The 20,299-nt window shown below is 39.0% G+C and overlaps 1 protein-coding gene across 1 annotated transcript in view; it reads left to right on the top strand.

Moving 5' to 3' along the window:
- The window catches only part of PLEKHG4B (pleckstrin homology and RhoGEF domain containing G4B), a 199,120-nt gene extending 178,821 nt beyond the window's left edge, over positions 1 to 20,299 (top strand). Inside the window, exons 18-24 of the mRNA XM_044665077.1 lie at positions 1,459 to 1,629; positions 4,062 to 4,242; positions 5,405 to 5,521; positions 6,564 to 6,833; positions 7,658 to 7,875; positions 11,593 to 11,654; positions 19,652 to 20,299. Of these exons, the coding sequence (XP_044521012.1) occupies positions 1,459 to 1,629; positions 4,062 to 4,242; positions 5,405 to 5,521; positions 6,564 to 6,833; positions 7,658 to 7,875; positions 11,593 to 11,634 (999 nt within the window). The 3' untranslated portion in view covers positions 11,635 to 11,654; positions 19,652 to 20,299. The remainder of the gene's footprint in view (positions 1 to 1,458; positions 1,630 to 4,061; positions 4,243 to 5,404; positions 5,522 to 6,563; positions 6,834 to 7,657; positions 7,876 to 11,592; positions 11,655 to 19,651) is intronic.

Below are 20,299 nucleotides of genomic sequence, written 5' to 3' on the forward strand. Positions count from 1 at the left end.
ATGAATGCTAGCTACTACTACTACTACTATTATTATTATTATTATTAGCCTACCCTTCTTATTCTGGCTCCAACCAACCATGCAATCAACATTTTCCCCTTTCTTTTTTTTTTTTTTTAAACCCTTGTTCTTCGGTGTATTGTCTCATAGGTGGAAGATTGGTAAGGGTGGGCAATGGGGGTCAAGTGACTTGCCCAGGGTCACATAGCTGGGAAGTGGCTGAGGCCGGGTTTGAACCTAGGACCTCCTGTCTCTAGGCCTGACTCTCACTCCACTGAGCTACCCAGCTGCCCCTCCCCCTTTCTTGTATCTTACATTCCAACTAAACTGGACTATTAACTGTGCCTAGACCATGTCATACTGTTTACCTGCCTCTGGGTATTTATGTAGAACATTCTCCACACCTGAAAAGCCCTGCATCCACAATTGACTGTTTAAATCAATTTTTTTTCATCAAAGCCTAACTCAGGGAAGGGAACCTCTTATAAAACTCTTCCTGATCCCTTCTCCCCAGCCCTTTCCTTCCTCAAATTTTTTTAATTTGTTTTTTTAATTTTATTTTTTTCTCCATTACTATAATCAAAAAGATTTAACATTCATTTTTCCAAAATTTTGCATTCCGTATTCTGTCTCTCTCTCTCCCCCTCCCACCACTCCCTTTTTCTTCTTTAGAAGGCAAGCAATTTGACATCTTCCTCAAATTTCTTATTGGAACTATTTTCATTTAATCTGTGTCATACATATTTATACACACGTCCTCTTCTCCCTATTGGATAGTATATTGCTGCTGCTGCTACTGCTACTACTAGTAGCTAACATTTATATTGCACCCAGTATGTGCCAGACACTGTAATAAACTCTTTACAAATATGACCTTATTTGATTCTTATAAGAAGACTGGGAGGTAGGTACTGTTATCCCCTGCTTTACAGTTAGAGGATGCATTTGAGGGCAGGGATTATCATTTTTTTTAGATTTGTATCTTCAGCAACTAGCATCATTCTTGGTACATAATCAATGCTTTAAAAATGCATTGTTGAGGAGACAGCTGGATGGTTCAGTGCTAGGCAGAAAACCAGGCTGGAGACAAGAGGTCCTAGATTCTAATCCTGACTTCAGATACTTCCTAGTTTTGTGACCCTGGGCAAGTCACTTAGCCCCTATTGCCTTACCGCTCTTCTACCCTAGAATCAATGCATTGATTCCAAGGTGGAAAGTAAGGTTTGGTTTTGTTTTGTTTTTTTAAAAAGGATTGTTGAATTTTAAAAATATTATCGAGATGTATTTTCTATACATAAAACTAGAAACCTGTACCTGTTCCAAAACTTTAAGAGTTTTATGTGGCTAAAGGGATGTTTCAAGGCAAAGAAGAACTCCAATGAAAAAATGCCCTCAACCTGCTTCAAATCGGACAAGATCTTCATGATCTCTTTAAAATGCTTCTCTTTCTCTCTCTAGGTGAATTTAAAAGAACAAGGACAGCTGAGATGTCAGGATGAATTTATTGTTTGTTGTGGGAGGAAAAAATATCTGAGACATGTCTTCCTTTTTGAGGATCTTATCTTGTTTAGCAAGACCAAGAAGATTGATGGAGGATATGATATTTATATGTACAAACAGTCATTCAAGGTAAAAACAAACAAACCATTTGTTCTAAAGCATGGGCAAAATGCACTGATTTTTGCACAGAATATACAGTTTTTCGAATGTGTTGTAATTATTTCTAGATTAAAGGGAGCTCACAGCTTTCGTGTTGTTCTAACTTCATAAATTACATGAAATATAAACAAGGAAAGGGGAAAAAAAAGCACAAAAAATCAACTTCATGGAATGAAATGGAGAGCAACTTGATGGTATTTTTACACCTCACTGTGACATTCCATCATCCTCATTGCCTGATTTTTCCGAAAAGTTTAGACCACTGTGAACTCAGCTTTATTCCCCAAAGGTGTTAGTCATCCCTGGACCACTTGTATTTATTTATATGGGGCTCTGAGATGTCTTGCTGAATGGGACTCACTGGAAGCCAGATGTTTCCTGAGAAAATAATTCTATTTTGCATTTCTATTATGGTGACACAGGCTCATTGGGCAGTCAACAGCTGTCTGAATCACGCCCCTCGGCACACTTGGCAGCACAGAAGCTCCCACTAGTTGCGCCAAACTAACTGCAAATCTCCAGTCCTATAAATGGGAACTTCTGACCACCTGCCTTCAATTAAGAACACACGCTAGGACACTAGATAGAGAACTAGTCTTAGAATCAGGAAAACTCAGTTTATTCTAACACATACTAGTTGCATGAATCTTCCCAAGTCACTTAACTTCTTAGGACTCTAGACAATTCTCTAAGACTATAAGTGGCAGAGAAAGTATGGACTGCTGTCTATATATTTTTTTAGTTAAAACATGACATATTCACATATGCAGCAACTCTTCTCCAAGTTGGGATGTATTTATAGCAATTTAGGGCTTCAGAGAGTGCCAAGGCAAAGCCTCTTCTTTGAGTTTGCAAGAAATGTTGGATTTCAGGGTTTTTCCATCAGAGGACAGGGTAGTCTGAGATTAGCACTGTAATGGGAGCCAGCACTCCTGGGATCAGAATATCTCTAAGTGTTCATGACCCTGGGAAAGTGTTTCTCAGAAGCTTAATTAATTCAAAACAGTACTAACTCTCTAGGAATTTATTGTTGTTCAGTCATTTCAGTCACGTTATACTCTTCGTGACCTCATTTGGGGTTTTCTTGGCAAAGATACTGGAGTGGTTTGCTATTTCCTTCTCTAGCTCATTTTGCAGCCAAGGAAATTGAGGCAAACAGGGTTAAGTGACTTTCCCAGAATCACACAGTTAATATGTGTCTATTATTAGACACATATTAACTGACTCCACGTCACTGCACCACCTAGGAATTTCCCATCTAGTAAATACTAATGTAGTCGGAGTCCTGACTGATCTGAAATGGAAAGAAGGAGGAGGAAGACCAATCAATTGATAAGTATTTATTAAGTGCCAACTATATGCCAAGCACTGGAATGGGGTAATTTCATCCCAATATCATGGTCACCTCAATCTAGGTTTCAGCTACCTCACCCTCTGTTCCTGTCTCTGCCATTAACTGACTTTTGGTAAGACATGTCAATCCATCAAAAAGGATTTATTAAGTGTTTATTATATGCCAGGCACTGTGCCAAATGCTGAGGATACAAAGAAGAGCAAAAAATTGTATGTATGAAAAATGCAAAAATTGTACATTCAAAATATAAACGATAAAAATAGAAAATAATCTCATAGGGAAGGCACTAGCAGCAGAGTGCTAGAGTAAGGGTGGAGTGGAGCCTAGGAAAGACTTCTTGCAGAAGTGAGATTTGAGCTTGTTTTCAAACAAGTCAAAAGGCAGAGATGAAGAAGGAGAGTATTCCAGGCACCAAGAGATGCCACTGAAAACTCGTGGAGTTAGGAGATAGAGTATCTTGTGTGAGGAATAAGGGAGGAGACAAGTGCCACTTAGAGCAAGTGTCTTCTGTATATGTAAGGGAGTAAGGTGTGAAAAAAACTAGAAAAGTAGCACTAAGTTAGGTTGCAAAGGATTTTAAATGCCACCCAAGATTTTACATTTGCTCCTGAAGAAATAGGGAACCACTGGGGATAAGTGTGTGGTGTGGGTGTGAGTATGAGTGTGTCCTAAAGCTCAGAACTAAACTTTAGGAAAATCTCTTCATTATAATAGTTATCATATTTTTAAAAAGGGGCAAAGGTGTTCAGAATAATCTCTGCCCCCATCCAGCATGGATTAATGAATATGAATGAGGTTGACTAGGGAGATGAAATTTATATTTATAAGTCATTTAAGAAAAATAACATTTCATATATATGTGAAGTGGCTGCAGCTCTCAGAAGCTACCATAGAAAATCAAGATTTACTTTGTAAAGCAAATTAATTCCCATGTTGACTTATTTGGGCCACCAGACTCTTAGCAGTGAAAACAATTTTACATTGATGTAGAAAATGCTCAGATGAAATTGAACATGCTGATTTTTCTGGCTCCTGGATATGATTTCAGACTGCTGAAATTGGAATGACAGAAAATGTTGGAGACAGTGGTCTGAGGTTTGAGATCTGGTTCCGAAGGAGGCGGAAATCCCAAGACACATACATCCTTCAAGCAAGTTCTGCAGAAGTGAAAATTGCTTGGACAAATATCATAGGGAAAATCCTATGGAGACAAGCTCTGAGGAACAGAGGTATATAATATGAGGAAGTTATAAGCCAATAGCAGTGGCTCGTGATGGAGAATATCATTTTACATGAGAGTTTAATTTGATTGAGATGCAAGACAGGTCATATTCCATCTTGAGCATAAAGAATTCAGCCATGTAAATCAGGATAGCTATTCTGTAGAGCTATAAAGAGTGTCTTATGGGGGCAGCTAGATGCCTCCTTGTAAAGATAGGAGCTAGGTCTAGAGGTGGAAGGTCCTAGGTTCAAAGCTGGCCTCAGACACTTCCCAGCTGTGCAACCCTGGGCAAGTCACTTAACCCCCATTGCCCACCCTTACCATTCTTCTGCCTAAGAACCAATGCATTGTATTGATTCCAAGACAGAAGATAAGGGTTTTAAAAATAAAATAAAATAAAAATTTAATTTAAAAGAAAAGGAACAACTTATCTAAAAGCTACAAATACTTTACCCCATAAGGGATAGATTTTTATAAGTGGTAGAACCAAACTAGCCTCTCCAAAGCTGCCCACTATTCTTACCTGTTCAAATGGCCTTTTCTCAGAATTCGTTTCCACTTGATTTTCAGGATCTATCAGGCCAGAAGCTGCAGCTTCCTCTACTCTTAGGCTCTTCATTTCAGCCAGGTGGCCCCATTTTTATGCTCCCCAGATCCCAAACAGCTGCAATGGAATTCATTCCTACAGCTGCAAAAATGGAATCAAAGACAGAGAACTACCTGAGTTATCAATATCCTGCTTGTTGCATCAGTGCTACTTTCTTGTTTCTTTTCTCTTATTCCTTTGGTTACTCCTGATGTCCTAGGTCATGGCAATAGAGTTTTTTGACAGCACTCCTTATTCAACCATGTATGTTTGTCCTCCTATTTCCTGTCTGTTTAGTCTTTCTATTAGCAGAGGCCCCCAAACAGTAGATAATCCCTCATAAATTGTCAGTTAAGCACACTTAAAGAATGTGTTGGATTTGGAATTAAAGGGATGTGGTATTGAATCTTGGCCCTGCTTTTTGCAGTCTGTGCATCATCAGGCAAGTCCCATCACCTTTCCAAGCACAATGTCTTTTGTGAAAAGAAGAAATGGGCAAGATGACTCCTAACATTCCTTCTAGTTAAAAATCTACAATCCTTTGGAGTTTCTTTCTCAAGTGTTGCACATTTTTCTATTTTAGAACTCAGGATGCAAGAAATGGTGTCTATGGGAATAGGCAACAAACCATTCATGGATATCAAACCCAGTGATGCAGCTATAAGTGACCGGGCAATAGATTATATCATGAAGGGAACAGGTACCACTTATTCTTCATTCTCTCTTCTATTGGAGGAACTTGACTTTCAAACTCCAGACCTGAGAGTATCTACCTTTGTGACTTAGGATCAAGGATTCTATCTATAATAATCATCACCTCATCTTAAGTAAGATCTCATTCCAATGAATGATCCCCTCACTGAAAATATAGGAGATTCAAAATAATGCATTTTCTAATATGTGGTAGTTGTATTTCTAGGCTAATATAAATAGAAAGCTTACATCCCATTTGAGCTCTTATTTATTCAGGAGGCCATAGGGAGCTATTAAAAATTTGCTGAAAGATTTTGACAGGATGTAAAGGGAAAATTTCCTAATTATTATGGCTATTTCAATGTGAAAAGTGGACTGCCTTGGCTGAGAACAGGCTTCCTTTCACTTAAAGGGTTCACGTCTAAGTTAATAATCACTTGTTGGGTATGTCATAGAGGAGTTTCGAATTAGAAACTGAATTAAATGAATTAATTTGCAAGTTGGACTTCAGTCTCTGAGGTCTCTTCCAGCTCTGAGATTCTGGGTTTTGAGCAAGAGTATGAGTATTTGAGTAAAGCATATACTCAAACATATGAGCAGAGCTGTGCATTGTGAAATTAATCTGGGGCCGGGCATTTTGATGCATGACCTTAATCACTGCTGCCAGGGAGCTCAGGTTTTCTGAGCTGATCTGTAGTCAATCAGGTCAATCCACACTAAGACCAGAACTAGAGGAAAGCCACCATCAGGGCACCAAAGGAGGGGTGACCTGGCCCAGGTTGGAAATAGCAGATCAAAGCTTCTTTGCCAATCAATAATGGGATTAGACCTGTGAGTAGTCCCGGTACTTCTATCCTAGGGCAAGATTAGAAGACCCAGTCTGAAAAAGGGAAGGGAAGGGGATGAAAGGGAACAAAAGGGAAGGGAAGGGAAAGGAAGGGGAGGGAAAGTAGAGGAAAGGGAAGAGATAAGATAACTCTGTCAGTAGCTTGGATGATAACAAGGAAAAGAGGCAAGTCTGACCTTTTTTTTAATTCTTTTATTTCTAGAGTCAAGATCTAGGGCATCTATAGCTGTGTCTTCATTTGACCACTCAACACCCTTTAAAAGGCCCCACTCTACCATCTCCAACAGCAGTACTTCTTCCTCAAGCAGCCAGTCTTCATCTTCAATTTTGGGGTCACTAAACCTGCATGTTTATTCTAGTCCATCTTATTCAGGACTGCTAAGCCCTCCCTTCTATCACTGGACTTATGACATTAAAACCTGTATTGAGGAAGATGAGCTAGAACAGGAAACTGGAAGCCAACCATCGATGAGTGAGTGGATTTATACATGGTATTAAAGCAGGTTGAAATGAGGAGGGGAGGGCAGTTTTCTGATAAGGCCAGTTCAAGTGCTTGCATTCACTGAGAGGGAGATGATCTCAACTGGCTAGATCAGTGAGTTTTTATATGTTTTAAGGTATTTCTGATTATTGCAAGTGCTGCTATGAAATTCTCAAAGCAAATTTTAAACTTTAATTTTAAAATATAAATATATACCACAGAGCATTTATAAGAAGCAAAGAGTCATGTTGAAAAGCCAATGAAAAGATAGCACAGAGGGCAGGTAGGTGGCTCAGTGGAGTTAAAGCCAGGCCTAGAGACAAGAGGTCCTAGGTTCAAATCTAGCGTCTGACACTTTCTAGCTATGTGACCTTGGGCAAGTCACTTAACCCCTTTGTCTAGCCCTCACCACTCTTCTACCTAAGAACCAATACATAGTATTGATTCTAAGACTGAAGGTGAGAGTTAAAAAAAAAAAGAAAGAAAGAAAAGATAGCAAAACTCTTCTAATAAGTGATTTTTAAAGTATTTGACAAACACAAAGATCCAAAGAAAACTAAAAAGTTGGCAGTCATTACAATATCTCCTAGAAAAAATTAGCTGTTCTTACAGTATCTCCTAGTCACCAGTAGGGACTATGTGAATTGATGATGATGAAAAGGAAAATTAATTTGCAGGGAATGTTATAATTAAGACTTTCCAATATCAAAAGAAATTAGACTTGAAATATGAGAGGCTGGGGCACTTATGTTCTGTAAATTAATAAACTGATTAATGTTTGATTAAACTGCATTATTATTCCTCCCGGTCTGTAGTCACTGAGAGTTCTGAGTCATCACAGTGCACCTCTGGTGAGAGCATCAGCGGCTTTAGCAGCTCAGCCCACCCCGGGCTGTCCCAGCTTCTTCCCGACACATTTTCAGATGAAAGTGCTTCTAATCCTGGCTCCAAGCCTCCCTCCCAGTGTACATCTCCAGCTCTCCCTGGGAAGAATTCCAGGTTGAAGCATGATAGTAATCAGTATATTACAACAGTAAGTATTTGTTTTTAAATAAATTCATATTTTAAATTCAATTCAGTTCAATTCAGCAACCTTTTAATAAAGACATACATACAATGCGTGAGCCACTGTGATCTGTGCTGGGAATTCAAAGATAAAAATGAAAAAACTAGCCCTCCATGATTCCTTCCCCCAAGAGGCTTTTATTCTAAAAGGTGTAAATTCAAAATAATTTGGAAAGAGGGAGGAAGAGAGAGGAATTAGAATAAAAGAAACTGAGCCTGGGGCAACTGAGAATGAAACTGAGTTTTGATAGACCCTAGAAATGCTAAACAAATAAAAAATAAAAAATAAAAAGTAGAGATGAGGAGGGATTGCTGTACAGGCAAAGGAGATAACCTGAGCTAAGGCAAAGAGGCATTTAGGGAAATAAAAGGTTGATAGAATATTGAATTCTTGAAAGGGAGTTCAGAATCAGCCCAATTAATCCATGTAGCCTCCTTCAATTGCAGAGCTCTTCATGAGCTTATACTCTATCAGTGTAATATACTTCTAGCATTGAAACTGAGTGAGGCAGAATTAATTCTCTTTTAAATATCAGTGTTGTCATGTTAGCAAAGCAGATCCCATCCCTAACAATATCCACATGGAGTGCCATAGAGTTAGATAGGGAATGTAAGCTTTATAGAATAGTTTTAATTCTCCTAAGCCAACTCTAAATGTCTTCTATTATAAAACCTTTCATTGAACATTCATTCATTCATTCATTCATTCATTCATTCATTTAATTAACAATGATTAAATACTTACTATGTCCAAAATGTTAAACAAAGATAAACAAGGATATAAACCCCCTACTTTCATTGAGTTCACAATCTAATAGACATTGTAATCTCACTAGTCTCTGGACAGTTTTAGAAGATAAATGCCCATTCCACTTTTGGACATTTCTACTAAAGAGGAAATTGGCTAGTGGAATAGTATAGTTCATTGAGCCTCCACTGTATAAAAATCTTTCTGCTTCTGTTATAAGGTGTGTACCAGCAGGAGAGCAATTGGCAATAATGGCGGTCATGGCATGACTTTGGTCAGCTCTCCTCTTGTCAGTCAGCAGTAATTGAAGTGCTCATCTACTTAGCATAACATTTGTCTTTGTGGGAACCTTGTTGCTTGAGAGTCCAAAGTCACACCTTTTGATCCTGACAAGAGAGATTTAGACAAAGCACAAGTCCAAACGGGTCTTAAAACCAATATTAAAATTTGGATCTCTGCCTTAAAGGGGATGACAGTAAATGGTTTGGGTGAGGCAGCTTGTAAAACAGACCCATTAGAGGATCTCATGGAATCCCATAGTATTGGGTATCTTTATTTTTGAATTGTCCCTCCCAATTCAGAAAATCTAGGTAGATAAGAACACTGGGCCATTATCTCATTGAGTGCAGATTCCCTTCAAAAACTGAATTTCATTAAGATACTCCTAGGTCTATGAATGACCTTCTAGCCATCCCAAAGAAAGTCCTAGTCACTAGTATTAGATCAGAGAATTCATCTGAAATGTTGCTTCTAGGCACATGTGTACAAATATACATTCAGAGCAAACATAATTTCAACTCAATTCAAGCATTTTTGAGCACTTAATATGTATTATATACAATGTGCTGTTCTAAGCCCTGAGAATGCACAAACTAAAATAAAACATTTTTTCGTTTTAAAGAAGTTAACCAGAGGGAAGCATTTACACAGCTAAGTTCATGGGAAACATATACAAAAGAATTTCAGAAGAAATTTCTCGAAGGGCCTTCCAGTTGATAGGCTGAGTTATTGTTGTCTATTCACAACTTATCAGTTAAGCACTAAGGGGAATCGGTGAGGAATAATCTTAAACTCATGATGTAAAAACTTGTTCTGATTTTACATTCAAAATTCCAGAATTTTGTCAGACCTCTCTAATGCTAATTTTAAAATCTTTTTATTCCATTCTGAGAGAGGGAAAAGTATCTTAAACAGTTCTGTCAAATGGGAGATCAAGAGATATGAACTGGTATTGTTGATCCTTTTTTTTTTTTTTCAACCCTTATCTTCTATCTTAGAATAGATACTATGTATTGGTTCCGAGGCTAAGAAGAGAGGTAAGGGCTAGTGACTTGCTCTGGGTCACACAGCTAGGACTTGCCCAAGGCCAGATTTGAACCCAGGACCTCCCATTTCTGGACCTGGTTCTCTGTCCACTGAGCCACCTAGCTAACCCCATTTTTGATCCTGTAGCAATCTCCATCCTACATGAATCTGATCCCTTCAGGGCAGTATTGCCTCCAGCCCAACAGATCATAGCCCTTCTACCTCTTTATCATCTAATACTTATCTTTCCCTAAATCCCCTTGTAGCAGATCTCCCTATGTTCTGAGAACCACAAACAAGGTTAAATAAGTAGGCAGTCAGCAAAGAATGAGTATTAAAACTAAGCTCAATATCTTAGATGACAATGATGCTCATAGAAAAGACAATTAGCAAATAAGCAATTCACTCATTCATCTAGGTTTTGTTAATTATCCACTGTAGGTAATAGTTGCTGTGAGAAATATAAAAGAAGTAATAGATTTTGGCCCTTCAACTGGAACTTATGCCGTAATTAGACTAAAAAGAAAAACATTAGTGATCACAACAGAACACAAAGACTTTAAAAGAATACAGGACAATGAAAAAAGGGCTTAGCATTGCAAGACAGAATATCAGTCAATTAATCAGCAGTCATTTAGTATGGCCTACAGCTGTCTAGTCACTATGTTAGGCAAAGAGGATGCAAATACAAAAAATAATGCAAATTGAATAATAATAAAAAACCCCTCTTCTTAGGGAAGTTGCCTTCTATGGGTGAGAAAACATGCAAATTAATAAAGAATAAATGCAAAATAAGCACAAAGTCATTAAAGGTATGGTAGTTAGGGGAACCTAGGTGACAGTAAATTGAGTGCCAGGTCTGGATTTGGAAGGACCTGGGTTCAAATGTGACCTCAGATACTTAATAGATGTGTGACCTCAGGCTAGTCACTTAACCCCAACTGTCTCCCTAGCCTTTCTTTGTCTTTAGAGTTGTTACCAAGACAGAAAGGAAGAGTCTGGGATTTTATTTTAATGGAAGGTAATTAGGGAAGGAAGATCCTAGCAGTTGCATCAAGTACAATATATACAAAGGTATATATTGAGGCATAGAAGTTAAGAAAGAAGACATGGAAAAATGGAAGCAGGGATGGATAAAAACACAAAGGGATGACAAGTCTGGTTGGAGACATGGGGCTGCAATGAGAACTCATGAAAGAAGAGGGTATAGACATGGTGAGTCAGGGAAAAGAAAACATTTGGTGGCTTGGAATGGTAGGCTAAAGGTCAATTCAGACTTAGGGCCTTTTCTTAGAAGATTAGCAAGAATTCTGGCTCAGTCCCCATCCTCTAACTCACAACAATGCATACTTCTTCTCCCACAGTCTTTTCCCACATCTCTCCCTAGTTCTAATAGCCAGGTAGCCGGGAGAATGAATTGATCTACAAGTCAGACAGTCAGTTAACAAGCATTTAAGCACTTCTTATGTGCCAGGCACAAGGACCTATTTTAATGTTCATCTGAATCAAGAGGATGGTAATGATGGGTCTTGGAATAGTCAGCTGGCTCAGGGGAAGTTGTAAACCCCAAATTGTCTAGGATAAGCAATGACATTGGTTTTAATTAGTTGATTTCCCTCCCTTTTTTGTCAGAACAAAACTTCTCATGTATTAGGCTTCTCAACAGTGGTTTGACTGGCAGGCAAAAACATTCAGTAAGTAACTGGTTTTTTCAGCTCAACACTGAAATAATCAAGTTAAATTGTTTAAAGGCGGGGGAGGTGTTCTGAGTTGCCACATCTGTGTCAAAGTTAACAATCAATTAAATTGGAGCATGCAGATGTTTCTCCAGGCTGATTTGCATGTCTAACCATATTAAAAGAGCACGGGAAGCTTAATTGCACTGCCTGATATTAACAATCCTTCCTTCCTAAAGGGGGTTCTGCCGGAAAGGTAATGTAACGCTGCTCTCTGCTGCTTCTCCTTCACTGAATTTTCCCCTCTGTGTATCATGTGTCCAGCCACTTCTTGTCTAGGGGGATGGATTGCTCTCTAACAGAAAGGTGACTTTTATAGCTGCCAAACTCTACCCACTCAGAGTGTGGCTGATATTCTTAGTTAGGAAATGCAATAAAGTATGGCAGTTCTAATCCCATCCCATTTATCATCAGCTTTACAGGCTGCCTATGACCAGGATGGATGACCAGAGACCCAAGCATAAGTTAACCCAACCCAAGATGTTTTAAAAAACAGAACAGCAAGCTCCATGACTTCTTTTGAGAATAAGTCAATACCATGCCTAGACAAGTTTCCTTTTGCCTGTGTCTGCCAAAACTTGTGACACAGTAGTTACATAGTGAGGGTTTGAGGGAAAGACATGACTTGAGTAACTTGCCTGGGATTAATAGACTGCTGGGAATTAAAGAATAGGGCAGTCATCTCTATTTTATTCACCTACCTACTGCTTTCTTTCCTCCTTTTGATTTTCACTCTTCCACTTGATACTCTTTCTTCCCTTTCCCCTACCCACCTAGACCTGTGTTGGTGAACCTATGGCACACATGCCAGAGGGGCTGCTCCCTTCCCCCTCTCCATGCGCTGAGGACATTTCTCCCATCACCCACCCTTCTGCCCAGCAGCCCATGGGAGTGCTTCCTCCCTCCCCTGTCTGGGGTAAGGTCGGGGGCTTTCATGTACATGAGGGTTGCAGTTTGGCCACTGGGTCTCTGGAAGTTTCCCCATCACTGACCTAGATCATCCAGCCTTTTCAAGTAATGAGTTCCCAGCAACTGTTAAATTGTACAGTTTTCACAAGAGACTCTCAAATACTGGATGGAGAAGGTTGATAGGAAGAGATTGATGTGAAGCAGCGGGAGAGCCTGGTCTGTGCACTCCACTCAGGGATCCCCTAGTAAGATCATACATCCTGTTTCTCTAAATGGGAAGAGTTCCACATAGGAGGATTTGTACTGGCCAGTGCTGCCCAATTGAATCAAAGGCTAGAGCCCACAAATACTTCTGAGTTTTGAATAGATACAAACTGAAAGGACACCAAAGCAGAATGCTTAGCCCCTGCTGGAAGCTTAGTCCCAACTGTACCCTGAAGTATTCTGCATCTTTATCCATGAGGAATCTCTAAGTTTTGCTGGTAGTTACAGTCTTCAACTTGAGCCAGGTTAGTTTTTTAAAACATTTTCAGGATGTATTTGTATGTTAAAAAGCATCATGACCTACTACATGACCTAGGAAGTTGTTTAATCTCAAGCAACTTTTCAAGGCTGTAAATTGCAAAGCAGGTGGTGATCTGCACTGGTAGAATTCTCTCACAGCTAATTCTCTATACCAGGGCAGGTAGGGAGCACAGTGTATCGAATGCTAGGCCTAAAGGCAAGGAGACTGATCTTCCTGAGTTCAAATCTGGCTTCTGACACTTCCTAGCTGTGTGACCCTGGGCAAGTCACTTCACCCTGTTTGCCTCCATTTCCTCATCTGTCAAATGAGTTGGAGAAGGAAATGGAAAATAATTCCAGTATCTTTGCCAAGAAAACCCCAAATGGGGACACAGGGTCAGAACACAACTGAAAATGACTTAACAACAACAATAATTGTCTGTTCCAATGAAATTACAGATCTGGCCTCCACAAAAAACAAAACAAAACAAAACAAAAACAATGAACTGAGTCCTGCCTTGCTCTTGATCTAGGGCAGTGATGGGCAAACTATGGCTCTTGGGCCAGATGTGGCCCCCTGAAATATTCCATCTGGCTGCACACATGCACGACATTATTCCTAATCTGACGAATACAATGAGTAGGATACAATACAATGAAACTTTGAAAGAGTTGCCTTAGAAACAGACTGACAGAAGAACATTTCCTTTCCTTTGGCCCCCTCTTTAAGAAGTTTTTCCATCACTGGTCTAGAGTATGCCCCCACTTAAAGAAAAGAACTCTTTGATTCATGAGGAGATCTCTAACAGTTGAAACGTTGGCTGGCCCATGCCCCTAGTTTCATACACACTGCTTTTCCTTATGCTTTTGTGACAAAATGCCCCCAAAGGACCAAACCAATTTACCTAATACCTGATACATATGGGGATCATCAAGGTATCTTTTACAATTAATTTTTTCCAATATAAAAAATACTTCTACTATTTCTTTATCCTACCATATGAAAGGGCTAGCTTACCCTGCTGGTGCCCACCTGGCTAGGTGCTGGAGATATACAAATATATACTAGATGAAATACAGGTCCTTTTTTAATGGAGCTTATACTCTAGTCATAGGTTAGAAAACACAGAAAGGATATCATAATATCTGAGATGCAAAGCTGAGAAGTGGAAGTCAAATGTGATGTCTCTGTGATATCTGAGGGGAGAATGCCATTACCAAGAAATTAAAAGAAAAGAGAGAGTCATAAAATTTGGTGCTGAAAGATATTATCAGAGATGTCTCCAAATGCCTCATTTTGGAGATGAGACTGATGCCCAAAGTCACTCATGTTGTAAGTAGGAGAGCCTCTTGATTCTGAATCCCATGCTTTTTCCTACTGATCATGCTGACTATGCCATAAAAGTAAGGAAAGGAGCCATTGCCCTCCCAAAAGATGAGTACAAATAAGTCCCAGTTAGTGAAAATAATGGATTCCCCAAGTATTAGTTTAATTTGGACTACCCATTTCCATCAGGCCAGAAGAATTAGCTTATTTTACATAGAATTCTAAATAGTGTGAATTCAATTTCAAATAAATAGTGAATTCAAAAATTCACTCATTGGAAACTGGCTATGTCTACATGGATTGGTAGCCAGAGTAGTTTGCATGGCTTAGTCAAGGTCTTCACCATTGTTATGGTATGTAAGAAAAGAAAATTCATGGAAAGTTATGGTGCTTAAACTATTCTAAGGTTGATCAGTGACAATAAACTTATTGTATTTAAAAAAAAGCTGGACAAATATCCATTCAAACAACAATTTATATTAAATAAAGACTCACTTCCCACTAATCATACTGTTAAATGAGCAGAGCTTCTGTCATAATTAGGGAATTTATTCACCTATGTTTAGAAAAAAATAAACCCAAACCCAGTGAATTGAAACACTAAAAGTAAAATGTAAAAGATTTCATCTCACCTCTGATACTTACCTATGTATTTGATGCTGGGCAAATTATTATCTCTCTGGACCTCAGTTTCCTCATTTATAAAAGGAGGGATTTGGATTAGATGGTCCCTTGACATCTCTTCCATTCTGAATTTATGATCATAAGAGTAATGTGATCTAATACCATGGGAAGCCAGATGAGGCCATCACTGCTGCCACTGCTGCTGCTGGCCTTGGGGTTGTTTCAGGCTGATCTGTGACAATGTCCCACAGGGAAGCAGTTCCTGTAAACATGCTTATTAATAGATTTATCCTGTCATTCTAGGGTCAGAATCACAAACATAGAAGCACATCTTATGCAATGACTATTTTGCCCACAGAAACTTGTCTTTGAGGTTGGCCTGTCACTTTATGCCTGGAGCCCTGAGGCATGCAGACTTCATTGAGATCCACCTCGAATGTTATGGGTGAACCTATACCCAGTGAAGGAGGAAGAAAAAAACCTATACAAACTCAAGCGTTCAAGGAGGGGACCTTCTAAGCCAGTTCATGTAAACAGGATCTGAAGAGAGAATCCCCTCTTCTACAATTAATCTTTAAGGACCTTCAGTGATGGGGAAATCACAACCTCCCTGAGGACATCCACTGCAATTTTGAGCAACTCTCTAAAGAGATTTTTCTTACATTGGGCTGAAATCATCCTCTCTATAGTATCCATTAGCGTTTAAGGTTAAGGCCTTGAGCAAAATCTTTTAGGCATCAAATGAGAAAAAGAAGGCAGGAGTGGCTATTGTGATTTCTGACAAAGCCAAAGTAAAAATAGATATGATTAAAAAAGACAGGGAAGGTCATTACATCCTGATTAAAGGCAGTATAAGCAATGAGGAAATAACACTGCTCAATATGTATGCACCAAGTGGCATAGCATCCAAATTCATAAAGGATAAACTGGCAGAGCTCAAGAAGGAAATAGATAGTAAGACCATAATAGTGGGAGATCTAAATATTCCTCTTTCAGATCTAGATAAATCAAACCAAAAAAAAAAAAATAAGAAAGAGGTAAGAGATGAATGAAATCCTAGAAAAATTAGATTTAATTGATATTTGGAGAAAAATAAATAGGGACAAAAAGGAATACACCTTCTTTTCAGCTGCACATGGTACATTCACAAAGATTGACCATGTAATAGGGCATAGAAACATTGCAAACAAATGCAAAAGAGCAGAAATAATAAATGTAACCTCAGATCATAATGCAATAAAAATAACAATTAGTAAGGGCATCTGGACAGGCAAATCAAAAACTAATTGGAAATTAAATAATATGATTCTCCAAAACCAATTAGTCAAAGAAGAAATCAGAAACAATCAACAATTTCATTGAAGAGAATGACAATGATGAGACATCCTACCAAACACTGTGGGATGCAGATAAGGCAGTACTCAGGGGGAAATTTATATCCTTGAGGGCATATATTAACAAATTAGGGAGTGCAGAGATTAATTAATTGGGCATGCAACTCAAAAAATTAGAAAGCGAGCAAATTAAAAATCCCCAGATGAAAACTAAATTAGAAATACTAAAAACCAAGGGAGAAATTAATAAAATCGAAAGTAAAAGAACTATTGAATTAATAAATAAGACTAGAAGCTGGCATTTTGAAAAAACAGATAAAATAGACAAAGTACTGGTCAATCTAATAAAAAAAGGAAAGAAGAAAACCAAATTGACAGTATCAAAGATGAAAAGGGAGACCTCACCTCTAATGAAGGGGAAATTAAGGCAATCATTAAAAACTATTTTGCCCAATTATATGGCAATAAATATAACAATCTAGGAGATATGGATGAATATTTACAAAAATACAAATTGCCTAGATTAACAGCAGAAGAAATAGAATACCTAAATAATCCCATATTAGAAAAAGAAATTGAACAAGCCATCAAAGAACTCCCTAAGAAAAAATCGCCAGGGCCTGATGGATTCACAAGTGAATTCTATCAGACATTCAAAGAGCAACTAATCCCAATTCTATACAAATTATTTGATATGATAAGCAAAGAAGGAGTACTACCAAATTCCTTTTATGACACAAATATGGAACTGATTCCAAAGCCAGGTAGATCAAAAACAGAGAAAGAAAACTACAGACCAATCTCCCTAATGAACATAGATGCAAAAATCTTAAATAGAATACTGGCAAGTCATTTTACTGGCCCTCAGTTTCTTCATCTGTAAATTGAGGAAATTGGGCTAGATGATTTCTAAAGTCCCTTCTAGCTATAAAGCTTTGAAATGATGATCATGTTTTCCATGGGTTTTCTCTTTTCAAGGCTAAATATCTCTAGTTCCTACACCTGATCCTTGTGAAGCATGTAGTTGTCCTTCCATTGTCCTTGTTGCTCTCCTCCACATGTCCTTCAGCTGATCAGTATCCTCTCCAAGAGGTGGCACCTTAAGGTGATAATACCATTCCAAGCATATAGTGGACTAGACTGTCGGATAATTTGTTGTTGTTCAGTTGTTTCAGTCATGTCTGACTCTTCTTGATCCCAATTGAGGTTTTCTTGGCAGAGATTCTGAAGTGGTTTGCTGCTTCCTTCTCCAGCTCTTTTAACAGATGAGGAAACTGGGGCAAAGAGGGTGAAGTGACTTGCCCAGGAAGTATCCAAGGCTAGCTTTGAACTCACTTTAATCCAAGCATTCTGTCCATTGTGGCCCCTAGCTGCCACCATAGAATAATAATCTCCGTCATTCTGGACCCTAGTCTCCTGTTAGCCTAAACTCATAGTTCTTTTTTGTCTGCCATGTCACATTATTGATTCATACTGAGTGCCTGGTCCACTCAAACCTATAAATCCTTTCCTTCTAAACTGCTGTCTAGCTGTATATCCCAAATCCAAAGCCTGCCAGCTTCAAAAGTAAAACTTCATATTCAATTTCATCGTATTAGCTTTGACCCATAGTTATGACCCGTTGAAATCTCTTTGGGTCTCAATTGTGTCTCTCTGTGAGTTAGCTCACTCTTCCATCTATTTTCAGATTATCTGTAAAGCTGAAAAGGATGCTGCCTTCGTTGAAAGCACTGAATAAACTGTTAAAAAGAATAGGTCTACAAAAAGGATCCTGTGATGTTTCCCTACAGACTCCACTCATTGATCTAAATTCATTAATCACCACTCTTTGAGACTAATTGTACAAGTAGTTAAAAATTCATCTTACTGAGCCATCATCTAGCCCATATCTCTCCATCTCATTCACAAGAATATTATGTGAGATTGTGTGTCAGATACCTCACTGAAATTCAGTAAATGTTCCATATGACATTCCTCTTACAGTATGCTGGAGCCAGCTACTTACAAGAGCTGATTGTTAAATTTTCACACGAGTATTTACACCTCAGAAACTGGCAAATATAATCAATCGGGGATTGACTTCTTGTTTTGTGAATTATCTAGACTAGTGATGGGCAAACTTTTTAAAGAAGGGGCCAAAGGAAAGGAAATGCTCCTCTGTCAGTCTGTTTCTAAGGCAACTCTTTCAAAGTTTCATTGAATTGTATCCTCCTCGTTGTATTTGTCAGATTAGGAATAATGTTGTATGGCTGAATAGAACATTTCAGGGGTCTGCATCTGGCCCGCAGGCCGTAGTTTGCCCATTACTAGTCTAGACATAAGGAAGTGATAGGAGAAAAGTTAATAATACAGATTAACCCTAAATGTGTATCATGCATACATTTTTCCCAGAGAGCCAGTTGTTAAAGATTCATTAGCATGCCCCAGCATTCTCATGATCTATCTAACCAAAGTTTTAAATTCAGGTCTTCCTGATTCCAAGGCTAGCACTTTGTCTGTTAGAGCAGCTAGGTTCTACAAGGAGCTTTCCTCTTTGGCTCTGATTATACATTCAGAGAACCCCTGGATTTCAGAGCTGGAAGGGACCTTGATGAGCATCTTCTGCTTGCCATATTTCAGGATAATGATGCCTTTTAAGTAGATGCCAAGTTACAAAGCCATTCATGCAATTTTTTCACTCGCTAGCTGTCATTGAGAAAAACCACCTGTTCATTAAGTGTACAGATCTTCTCCTGGGCCATCTGACCAGCTTCCCCACATCTTCACACTCTTCTCAATTCTGTCCTCACTGAATTTCCTCAGCTTTTGACTTTAGGCTTCCCTTCTCATCCCTACCAAACTTCTCCCTGTATCCTTGCCCTATTCTGTGACCTTAGCTGGGAGAGAAATTGAGAGGGAGAGGTGTATGGTCCTGCAAATAGTGATATTGGGGAGAGTGCACTCTGACTTCCTGGAGGGGGCTGCTGCAGGCTTGGAGACCATGGGTAAGGCATGTTTGCACTGCATGGTTGGGTAGCTATTTTTCTTTGGCAGCATCATAATATGATGTCAAGACCCTGCTTTGTTCTGGGGGCTTGCTCTCTAAATGGCTTTGGATTCTCTTCTCAAAATGATTTAATGTTCTGCCTGTTATCTAGAGGTTATAGGGAATGGAGGAGAGAAGGTGGAGGTGATCAGTCACTAGTGAGTTTCTACAATATTGAAGTCTCCCCAAAAGCAAGTAACCATTATATTAACAACAGTCACTGTTTTGACAGCTGTGATTGATCTGACCTTGATGACATTTTCCATGCAACAACCATCTCGGAGCTCTTCTGACCCGGACACGAGAATGTACAGCTCAAGAAGAAACTACCTGCGTGTCTGCTAATACATGTCAGGAAGAAAAGGATCAAGGCAAGGCCACAAATGATGAGCCAACAATTCCCACATTACAAGGACCAGTAGAGCTGCTGTGCCCTAGGAGTCACCTCTTCTTTGATGTTCACTCCACCTTATATCTGTGCATCATTTCAACCTAGATCAACCATCATTTTTACTCCCTGATGTTGCTCCGACATGTCAGGAAGACGACTAATGAGCCTTTATACTTAATCTCACCCTCAGACTGACCAAATGTGGACTTGCCACCCAAAGAAAATCGACCAGCCTTTCAGAATAGAAGCAAAGGGACCTGAGTAGAGCTGAAAAATCACTAGGGAAACAGAAGCATTTCTTTCTTGAAAAGATTAAGGGCATATAATTCACCCTTCAGGATTGCATGGGGCAAAAGCACTGCAAAACACAAAAATCACCACTTGGTCCCAGCTGGGGATGCTTTTGTCCCTGCAGCATCCATTTCCTAGCCCTTCTGCTTCTTTCAAATAAAGATGGGCTTAGGTTTTGGCAACAGACTTTTACATTTT

This window comes from Gracilinanus agilis, chromosome 1 (genome assembly GCF_016433145.1).
Source record: "Gracilinanus agilis isolate LMUSP501 chromosome 1, AgileGrace, whole genome shotgun sequence".
NCBI classification, from domain to species: domain Eukaryota; kingdom Metazoa; phylum Chordata; class Mammalia; order Didelphimorphia; family Didelphidae; genus Gracilinanus; species Gracilinanus agilis.